The sequence below is a fragment of the Trichomycterus rosablanca genome, chromosome 11 (genome assembly GCF_030014385.1).
Source record: "Trichomycterus rosablanca isolate fTriRos1 chromosome 11, fTriRos1.hap1, whole genome shotgun sequence".
Taxonomy (NCBI): Eukaryota; Metazoa; Chordata; class Actinopteri; order Siluriformes; family Trichomycteridae; genus Trichomycterus; species Trichomycterus rosablanca.
Window position 1 is genome coordinate 38781812 of NC_085998.1, and position 11636 is coordinate 38793447.

General features: G+C 43.7%; 1 protein-coding gene across 1 annotated transcript in view; it reads left to right on the plus strand.

Moving 5' to 3' along the window:
- The first annotated feature begins 52 nt into the window (after positions 1-52).
- veph1 (ventricular zone expressed PH domain-containing 1) overlaps positions 53-11636 on the plus strand; it is an 81336-nt gene continuing 69752 nt past the window's right edge. The window contains exons 1-3 of the mRNA XM_063004919.1: positions 53-190; positions 291-506; positions 1727-1901. Of these exons, the coding sequence (XP_062860989.1) occupies positions 53-190; positions 291-506; positions 1727-1901 (529 nt within the window). The remainder of the gene's footprint in view (positions 191-290; positions 507-1726; positions 1902-11636) is intronic.

Genomic DNA, 11636 nt, shown 5'->3' on the forward strand with positions numbered 1-11636 from the left:
GAACAACCCTGGACATGGGCAGCAGTCTGGTTGACCCTGACCACCTCTCATCATGCACCAGCTCTTCCGGCTAGTTTTGGGTCAGAGAGACCTGTCCCGCGCCGGAGACCTCTTTTCTCTGGACGATGGTGAGATCGAGGACTCATTGTCCCAGGCACTGGAGGAGATCAGGAACATCTCCTGCTCCCCCGTGAGTCCTCCTAGGTCTTCGCCTGTGCATGTGTTTGTTAACTTCATTCCTGATGTTGCCAGCATGTCTGAACATGTGTTCACGCTGGACTATTTTTCAGGACTACCTGACCAACGACAACGACCAGGCGGTCGTGGAGATCTGCATCACGCGCATCACCACGGCCATCCGAGAGACCCGATCTATAGAGAGGCACGGTGCGGCGCTGGTGGCCCTGTGGGAGTCGTGTCTGGAGCACAACCTGCAGCCGCAGGGCAAAGACGAGGACACGCCGCACGCCAAGATCGCCTCTGACATCACCAGCTGCATCCTGCAGGTCAGCGTGCTTCACATAAATGACCACGTAACACACACCTCCTAGCGTAAAGTGAATAAACGTAAGAATCGTTTTGTATCTTGTGTCATCAAAGATTGTGCTGGTTTATATGTGTGATTGGCTTTGTGTTAAGCCCAGCAGTGAACTGGTGACCCAGGGACTCACTGCAACCCTAATCAGAATGTAGTAGATAGTAAAAAATAAACAAATGGATGAATACATTTAAAAAATACCTGGAAATGTTCATGACAGGGGAGCATGGTGACGCAGTGATGAGCAGTGTGTAGTACACTATGAATAACCAATTGATTGATTGATTAATTGATTGATTATTGATCCCTGAAGGGAACTGCAGAGTTATGGCAGCACATTACAATCAAAAGCATCACACAAAATACATCGATGTAGTGCAAGGAAATAAAATAAACATTTAAATGAAATGTAAAGCAAAAACACGATTTAAAAAAAATAAAATACTAAGAGGGTAAGTCTAAAAGGTGCAGTTTTTAATAAGCACAGTGTCCAGGGTATATTTAAGTGGTTATTGAAAGTAAATCAATCACTGAATAAACGTAATAATACGTGTTAATTGAAGTACATGGAATTGCAGCTCTCACAGTGGACACACGGGGGCGCCAAAGCATGTGAAATATTATTCTCGCTTAACAGTCCAGCTGAGATCGTTTGTACACAAGTCGCTAAATCTTTTACTTTAAAGGTTCTTGCAGATTTTGACTGATTTTATTTGTCCATTTGAGTCTTACTCAGAGATTGAGGGGCTGTTGCGGACTGTGCGAGGTAGGGTTACAACTGGGGTGCAGGGGTGTCTTTTATCTACCCTTTGTGTCACTTTGGGTAAGACAGTGGCTTTAAAGTAAGGGTAAAGTAAAACTCCAGCAGCGCTGCTGTGTCTGATCCACTCATTCCAGCACTAACACACACTAACACACCACCACCATGTCAGTGTCACTGCAGTGCTGAGAATGATCCACCACCTACATAATACCTGCTCTGTGGTGGTCCTGTGGGGGTCCTGACCATTGAAGAACAGTACATGGACTACAGTCAGTAATTGTAGGACCTTGGTGTACAGTGAAATGACAATACATTTCATCTTGAATCTTCATATGAAATGAGATGATTTTGAGACCGAACAGGACGCAGCTCCAGTCCGCCGTCGCTTTACCCTTCGTCCTTTGTGTTTGTTATATTTCTTGTAGAATTATAACCGCGCCCCCGTGATGGCGCTGGCCGTGCCGGTGGCCGTGCGCTTCCTGCAGCGGGGAAATCGGGAACTGAGTCGCAACATGTCCAGCTATCTGAGTCTGGCTGCCATCGCCAAGGCCGAGCTACTGGCGCAGCACACCCAGGCCATCACCCTCAGCGTGCTGGGAGGTAAGGGGGTCAAAGCAGGGGTCATAGGGGTCACATCAGGTCACCTAGAACAAATGAATCCCCTCTGGAAACCACATAGGACAGAAAATGAAAGCGGGTGAATTTGGTTCAGCGTTGACGGTCTTGTTTTGTCTCAGGAGACGTGGAGCTAGATGTGCTAGATGTACTGTTCAAATATATTGTGGACACGGCATTGAAAGGGTGTTTTGCTTTGTTAGAATATGAACGTTAATGCCGCTAGGTCTGTTTTATTCGTGTATGTTGATGAATTTTAGGAGTTTTGCAGTTACTCTGCGAGAGCCTCAGACCCCACAGAGCTTCTCCGTACGCTCGGGCTCGGTGCTGCTCGTGTTGCGCTCTGGGATCGTTTCACTGCCAGTGAATCTGGTGCTTTTCAGAAAGAGGACAAAATAATTGAAACCAATAAAAAGCAGCTGGGAGTTAAAATGAAGAACTACAGCAGAACTATAACACACAACACATGTCAAAACTCCCGATACATAAATACATGCGCCAACCCAGACGGGTTCTTTCTGTCTGTCTGTCTGTCTGTCTGTCTGTCTGTCTGTCTGTCTGTCTGTCTGTCTGTTCTTTCTGTCTGTCTGTCTGTCTGTTCTTTATTTCTTTCTTTCTGTGTCTGTGTATCTGTGTGTCTGTCTTTCTTTCTGTCTTATTTTGTCCTGTCCTTTCCTGTCCTGTTCTTTTCTGCCCTTTCCTGTTTTGCTCTGTCCTGTCCCTTCCTTTTCTTTCCTGTCCTGTCCTAGTTTGTCCTGTCCTTTTCTGTCTTTTCCTGTCCTGTGCTCTGCTGTTCTTTCCTGTCCCTTTCTGTTCTGTCCTTTCATGTCCTGTACTTTCCTGTCCTTTCCTGTCCTGTCCCTTCCTGTCATATTTTGTCTTTTCCTGTCCTGTCCTGTCCTGTTTTGTCATATTTTGTCCTTTTCTGTCCTGTCCTATTTTGTACTTTTCTGTCTTTTCCAGTCCTGTGCTCTCCTCTCCTGTCCTTTCTTGTCCTATTTTGATCTTTCCTGTATTGTCCTTTCTTTTCCGCCCCGTCCCATCCTTTTCTTGTTTGCCCTTTCATGTCCTTTCTTGTCCTTTCATGTCCTATTTTGTCCTTTCTTGTCCTTTCTTGTCCTTTCATGTCCTTTCATGTCCTATTTTGTCCTTTCCTGTCCTTCATTCTTTCGTTTGTTCTAATAACTAATAATGAAGTGAGAACTGTTGGCTGGAAACCTCCTCTTAACAGCCCACAAAGATAAATTCATAAAAATATCAAAATGTTTGTGTATTTTTGTCTGTTGGAAGATACGGGTGGCTCGGTGGGTAGCACTGTCGCTCACAGCGAGAGGGTCCTGGGTTTGATTCTCAGGTGGAGTGGGCTAGGTCCTTTCTGTGTGAAGTTAGCATGTTCTCCTCTTGTCTGTGAGGGTTTCTGATGAATCATGGGTAACCTGTAACTACCCGTCCTGTCATGAATGGAACCGAAGTTAAAAACATCACTTTAAAATCCTCATAAATAAATACATGAGTACATTTATTACAGATGAGGGCAGTTTCGGGTTTGGCCCATCGTTTGCGCTGGAGTTTCTCTGAGAGCCCAAACAGAGGTGGATTAATTAGGGGGTATTAATATAATACAGTGTATCACAAAAGTGAGTACACCCCTCACATTTCTGCAAATATTTTATTATATCTTTTCATGGGACAACACTATAGAAATAAAACTTGGATATAACTTAGAGTAGTCAGTGTACAACTTGTATAGCAGTGTAGATTTACTGTCTTCTGAAAATAACTCAACACACAGCCATTAATGTCTAAATGGCTGGCAACATAAGTGAGTACACCCCACAGTGAACATGTCCAAATTGTGCCCAAAGTGTCAATATTTTGTGTGACCACCATTATTATCCAGCACTGCCTTAACCCTCCTGGGCATGGAATTCACCAGAGCTGCACAGGTTGCTACTGGAATCCTCTTCCACTCCTCCATGATGACATCACGGAGCTGGTGGATGTTAGACACCTTGAACTCCTCCACCTTCCACTTGAGGATGCGCCACAGGTGCTCAATTGGGTTTAGTCCATCACCTTTACCTTCAGCTTCCTCAGCAAGGCAGTTGTCATCTTGGAGGTTGTGTTTGGGGTCGTTATCCTGTTGGAAAACTGCCATGAGGCCCAGTTTTCGAAGGGAGGGGATCATGCTCCGTTTCAGAATGTCACAGTACATGTTGGAATTCATGTTTCCCTCAATGAACTGCAGCTCCCCAGTGCCAGCAACACTCATGCAGCCCAAGACCATGATGCTACCACCACCATGCTTGACTGTAGGCAAGATACAGTTGTCTTGGTACTTCTCACCAGGGCGCCGCCACACATGCTGGACACCATCTCAGCCAAACAAGTTTATCTTGGTCTCGTCAGACCACAGGGCATTCCAGTAATCCATGTTCTTGGACTGCTTGTCTTCAGCAAACTGTTTGCGGGCTTTCTTGTGCGTCAGCTTCCTTCTGGGATGACGACCATGCAGACCGAGTTGATGCAGTGTGCGACGTATGGTCTGAGCACTGACAGGCTGACCTCCCACGTCTTCAACCTCTGCAGCAATGCTGGCAGCACTCATGTGTCTATTTTTTAAAGCCAACCTCTGGATATGACGCCGAACACGTGGACTCAACTTCTTTGGTCGACCCTGGCGAAGCCTGTTCCGAGTGGAACCTGTCCTGGAAAACCGCTGTATGACCTTGGCCACCATGCTGTAGCTCAGTTTCAGGGTGTTAGCAATCTTCTTATAGCCCAGGCCATCTTTGTGGAGAGCAACAATTCTATTTCTCACATCCTCAGAGAGTTCTTTGCCATGAGGTGCCATGTTGAATATCCAGTGGCCAGTATGAGAGAATTGTACCCAAAACACCAAATTTAACAGCCCTGCTCCCCATTTACACCTGGGACCTTGACACATGACACCAGGGAGGGACAATGACACATTTGGGCACAATTTGGACATGTTCACTGTGGGGTGTACTCACTTATGTTGCCAGCCATTTAGACATTAATGGCTGTGTGTTGAGTTATTTTCAGAAGACAGTAAATCTACACTGCTATACAAGCTGTACACTGACTACTCTAAGTTATATCCAAGTTTCATTTCTATAGTGTTGTCCCATGAAAAGATATAATGAAATATTTGCAGAAATGTGAGGGGTGTACTCACTTTTGTGATACACTGTATATTGTTATATATATACTGTTTGTTGTTTGAAGTTTCCATAAAATTAGGAATAGCCATGAAGTATCGAGCTGATTACAGAAGACTCAGGATGTTTTGTGAGCTGTTAAGGAGGCCCCGGGGGTCTCAGGGGCCCCGAACAGAACACGAGGGTGGAACTGTGGTGGAAATGAAGAAATCCTGACCGTAAACAACCCGTCCTGACCTCACTCGTATGTGCGGCGTTCCCGGTGATCTGTTCAGCATCACGGTCAAATGTAGCAATGCTTTATGGGTAGATATTAATGTCACGGGCAGTTATTGTGTAGTAATGTGGAACTTATTCCCAGACGTGTGTCTGATTGGTCAGTAATGGATGTTTATCTTTATAATACCTCATTTTTTTGGAGGTTTTATGTTTGTTTAAGGTTACATGAGTATTTTAATCAACATTAATTGTACATAAATGATCTATAAATACACACAGTACTTGAACCCAGACAGCAAATTATACAGTGACAAATGGAGGGGGTTCTGTTATTCTTACCTTTTTTTGGGGGGTCCCAGTATTAATTAGGAGGGTCAGACCCCCTTTTCAATCCCCACAGTAATTCGAACCATGTTTGTTCCACCATTTCAGAACCGCTGGATTAAAGCAGAGTGAATTTAACTCCGTTTTGTAGAAATAGTAAAATAGAATGAATGTTTTTAGGTTTTTTAAGGTTGGGTTGCCGCAGTCGGTTGCCACAGATTTGGACGTGGATCAGCCTAAAGATGAAAAGTTTGGCCTCGATTCGAACAGTCTTGCAACATTAACAGATCATTTTATCCGTGACTGATATGAAACCGTTTTGATCGGCGGCGTGAGGCGTTTCCCCCTCGTGTTTTAAACGCGAGCCGTATCGAGACGTACGAGGCCACGGATCATCATCACGATGAACGACGTGGGCGATCCGGTGCCGCTTAACGCACGTCCTCAGAACTCTCAGCTGTTTAAACACAGAGCGAGCGGGACCGATCCCTCCCTGGAGATAAACGATCTGCTCAGTAGTGTGGCCATCGATTCGGGGGAGATTAACTTCATATCTGGAGGGAAATAAATCATACAGGATTATTATCTTCATGTTCCAGTTTTCAGGTCATGTTCAGACAGACCGGCCTGATTTTAATAACGTTAATGTTCCTCACACTCATCATGCTACAAAGGCTCGGCGGAAATTCCTACATGTAGCGGCTCAACGCTAATTATTTAGGAACCAGAACGATCACGGGCGGGTCAAACCAAATCCAGTGGTTTTGTCTGCTAAATAAATCATGTCATGTTAGTTAAAATAAAATATCCACTCCACATGGTCCCTGTGCAGCGCCCTTGTACATTAATCACGTGATCTCTGCTATAAGAGAACTTTATTTGGTCGAATCCCTTCATTCGGGACGTCTTGTGACATCATCATCACAGGCAGACAGATAGATAGATAGATAGATAGATAGATAGATAGATAGATAGATAGATAGATAGATAGATAGATAGATAGATAGATAGATAGATAGATAGATAGACAGACAGACAGACAGACAGACGGACAGTTAGATAGATAGACAGACAGACAAATTGATATATAGACAGACAGATAGATAGACAGATAGACAATCAGATAGACAGACAGACAGTTAGACAGATAGATAGATAGATAGATAGATAGATAGATAGATAGATAGATAGATAGATAGATAGATACACAAACAAACAGATAGACAGATGGACCGCTAGATAGATAGACAGACTTACAGATAGACAGAGAGATAAATAGATATATAGATAGATTGATAGATTGACAGACAGACAGCTAAATAGATAAATAGACAGACAGACAGACAGACAGACAGACAGATACTTCTCCTAACCCCTTCCAGAGACAGCTAACGCTGTCACCTCACAGCCACCAGGGCTTGGGTTTGAGTCCCCGACCAGACAGAGTTTGCTTGTTCTCCCCGCTATCTGGAATAACGCGGCTCCTCTGAGATCATGTTTTGTGAGATCTAAGTTTGCAGTCGGTGAAAATAAAATACAGATTTGTGACGATTCATTTGAAGATGTTTGATGAAATGCACTCAAAAGAAAACAAGTAATGACATAAAGGCTTGACATGGAGGCTTTATTTTACATCTAGTAAACCACAGTGGGACCAGATTGTATGGGAAGAATGAGAAAAGTTCAACTATCACTCATAACATGTTTATCCTTTATTTTATTTATTTATTTATGTATTTAGTAAGATTTGAAGGAGGACATGTAGTTACAGGTTACCCATGATTCATCAGTTTAAGTTAACAAACACTATGATGTCTAATTTAGTGTCTCCGGTTCACCTCGCTTAAACAACTTTGGACTGTGGGAGGAAACCGGAGCTCCTGGAGGAAACCCACGCAGACACGAGGAGAACATGCAAACTCCACACAGAAAGGACCTGGACTGCTTCACCTGGAAAGTGCTGGAATATGGGTAACACTGTCCACAGTCGAGCAAGCTTCAGACTGTCATGGGTTTTCTTCTGCATGGCTGCGTTTAAGCCCAGACTGACTTAAAGTTGATTGGAAACTGGTGTATAAAATTATTTATACATAATTAATTATGTGCTTTCATCTTTGTGTCCATAATAATGCTCACGGGTTTGGAAGGGAACGTGTCTTGCCTTCCCTACAGGACCTCACGTTGTTAAATCAGGGGGTTCGCAGCCCACCACTTAAAAATATTACGATGCCCATGTTTAAAGGCTTGGTGGAAAGAGCCTGAAAGCAAATCTCATTAGAGGAGCTCGTTATGGACCGTGTGAGGGACGGTTTGTCCGCGGGGGAGTTTTAATAAAGACACATGGAAGTTTTATGACCAAGTAAAAACTCTGCGTCTCCATAAGAGTCGGGAGAGAAGCTACATACAGTGAAAAACCCTCCGAACCCCAAACATTTGATTATTTAATAGATAAAAGAGCTCGTGGACGTGCTTTACAATCCGTGCCACAATAGTAAGCGCATCAATTATCAATTATCATCAATTACAGACTGTCAGTGTATCTGTCAGATCTTATTCTAGTTCAGTCATACTACTCCACCCTAAAATAATAATAAAAAAAATGCTTTTATTTTAGTCTGGCTTTCATAAATGACTGATTTGGCCAAGAGGAGCTTAAATTACAGCCAAATGTGAAATGATTCGAGTCTCTGATCAACAATTACTCATCTGATTGTTAGGAAAGGTGGATCGAGACTGAAACGCCTCACAGGAAGCCCTGAATACCAAATGCACGAGTCTGGTTTTTATTTTCTATACGATTTAATTAGAACTGGGATTCGAACCTTTATCTCCTGTGTTTGTTCGAAGCATTGCACATGCGCTTTTTTTTATCCAAAGCGACTTACAGTACTGTGACAGTATACAGTCTAAGCAATTGAGGTTTAAGGGCCTTGTTTAAGGGCCCAACAGTGGCAATCTGGCAGTGATGGGGCTTAAACCTGTAACCTTCTGATCACTAGTCCAGTACCTTAACGAGTGTCCTTCTGTCCTGACCCAATCATGATCTTTTATAGTCAGGTCAAGTCAAGTCAAATTTATTTGTATAGCGCTTTTTACAATAGACATTATCTCAAAGCAACTTTACAGAAGATGGCAGGGTCAGTCATTGTACGGTGCACCTGGAGCAGACAGGGTTAAGGGCCTTGCTCAAGGGCCCAACAGTGGCTGAATGGCAGAACTGGGATTTGAACCTTTATCTCCTGTGTTTGTACAAAGTATTCTGCATGTTTACATTTAGCATACGCTTTTTTTTATCCAAAGTGACTTAAAGTACTGTGACAGTGTACAGTCTAAGCAATTATGGGTTAAGGGCCTTGTTTAAGGGCCCAGCAGTAGCAACCTAGCAGATGTGGGGCTTAAACCTGTAACCTTCTGATCACTAGTCCAATATATTAACCACTGTCCTTCTGTTCTGACACAATCAGGGTTTATGATCTTTTATAGTAGGTCACAGGGTCAGTTATCGTATGGTGCCCCCGGAGCAGACAAGGTTAAGGGCCTTGCTCAAGGGCCCAACAGTGGCAATCTGGCAGTGATGGGGCTTAAACCTGTAACCTTCTAATCACTAGTCCAGTATATTACCCACTGCCCTTCTGTCCTGACACAATCAGGCTTCATGATCTTTGGAGGAGTCAGGGTTAAGGGCCTTGCTCAAGGGCCCAACAGTGGCTAAATGGCAGAACTGGGATTTGAATATTGCGCATGTTGACATTTACATTTTCAGCATTTATCAGATGTTTTATATTCAAAGTGACACAGTACTGTGACAGTATACTGTCTAAGCAATTGAGGGTTAAGGGCCTCGCTCAAGAGCCCAACAGTGACAACCTGTCAGTAGTGGGACTTGAACCAGCGGTCTTTCGATTACCAGTCCAGTACCTTAACCACTAGGCTACAGCTGCCCATGTTTTTGCCATGAAATACAGAAGAAGATAAAAGACAAAAATCAGCTTTTTAAACTGTAATTATAAAAATAATAAAAACAAAAAACACGTGTCGGAGGGGACGTGTATCAGTTCGCTCTCCTCAATCGGGGCGGGGGGTCAGCACCAGTAGAGAGGAAGCATAACACAGTTGGGTAAAAATTGGATGCACTAAAAACCGGGAGAAAATGCATTTCAAAAAGGTACATAAAAATGAAATGAACTTGTACACGATCGCCCCCTTGTGGAGGCTTTACGTTAAATCTTGTAAATCACAGTAGTACCAGATTGCCACCATTTTATTAATTTAATATATTTCGTTTTGTGTTTTGTTTTGATGAATCGTTCGTGTTGGCTGGGTCGCAGGTCGCTTGACAAACCCTGCTGTAGAGGAATCCTAAACTTTAGTACGACCTTAAATCCTGCACACCGGAGCCTGGATTATTCTCTGTGTTCAGCTCATGAAAGACCTGCAGCATTTCATCGTCAGCTTTTAATATTTTATGTTATTCGTGCGTACCCTTAGCAGCAATCACGCGGGGCTAACATAAACCTCTACTACAGGATGTGCAGGAGAGTCGTGAGGTCTGGAGTGTGTTAGGAACAGAACCCCCGGTGTGGTGTGTGTGTAACGCCGCGAGCCGAGCGACCGCCTCATTACCAATTACATCCTTTAAACTGCGTCCAGTGTTTGTCAGCATCCGTCTGGACCTGCCAACCCCGTGTTTACTCAGACGTTTCAAAATAAGACGACTGGACTGGGATGAAGTTCTCGATTCACTTATGAGAGGCAGAGGTTCCTGCAGTTTGTGCCAAATATGGTCAGGGATAGTCACTGTAGAAACTCTCCTGCTGATCAGGCACCAGTTCATGCTGTGCACTGATCTGAACCAGTATAAATATATTAATGGGTTTTAGAGCAACATACGCAATGCAGGCTAAAGTATGTGGACACCTGATGAGGACATTACTTTTGACCATGTAATGTTAAAGGTGCTTGTTTATATTCATTGTTCTTGTCTATCTATGATGCTCTAGTTGCTCTAGATTATCCATTCTGATTGGTCAATAGATTTTAATAATTTTTATAACTGTTTGGCTTATTATTATGCTCTAGCCGTAACTAACACACGCCCCCTTCGTCGCTTGTGCAGTACCAACCGCTTCTTTTCACCTGCAAGAGGCAGATTCATATGGAGATCTGTATCACACACTGATCCCTGCTGTCCCCCGTCTGTTATCTGTGCAGTACCATCGATCACCAGCAGAGGTCGTAACTGCAGCAGTTATGAGGAATCCACCCCAGCACTTCCACCCTCGAGAGTATTGCTTAATAATATAATTTTTCTATTTTTATTTATGCATTTTCTCCCTTTTTCTCACAATTTATCGTAGTCAGTTTGTCTTCCGCTGCTGGTGGATCCCTGATTGCAATCGAGGAGGGTATATTGCTGCTCACGCCTCCTCCGACCAGTGCGCTGGTCCTTGCGGACCCCTTATTTTCGCCCATGCATTCTGCACAGACGCCTCTATCTGCTAATCAGGGTCCTTACACAGTGTTTGAAGACCCCAGGCACATAGTCCGGTCATCCCGCCCTAGCAGACACAGTGGCCAGTTAGTGTCTGCTGCAGGCACCGCCAATTGTGCCCGCTAGATGGTGCCCAGCCGACCGGTCCAGGGAACTAAAATTACTCAGGCAGTGACATCGCAGGTGAATATAATAATAATATTTTGACAGGCACATGAACATGAAATGAACTGGTACATGAACGCCCCCTTGTGGAGGCTTTACATTACATCTTGTAAACCACAGTAGGACCAGATCACCACCATTTTTTATTAATTAAGTATATACTGTCTTCTAGAAAAACCCTGTACTAAATGACAACTACTTAAATATCTACAGAATTTTCACTGTAGAGCTTGTGGTTTATTTATATAGGCACAGAGAAGTCAGCAGTGATCATAATACATAACGAGAGATTCGGTCATGCCACAAAGTTCTAAACTATCAAATAAACATCTAGCCATT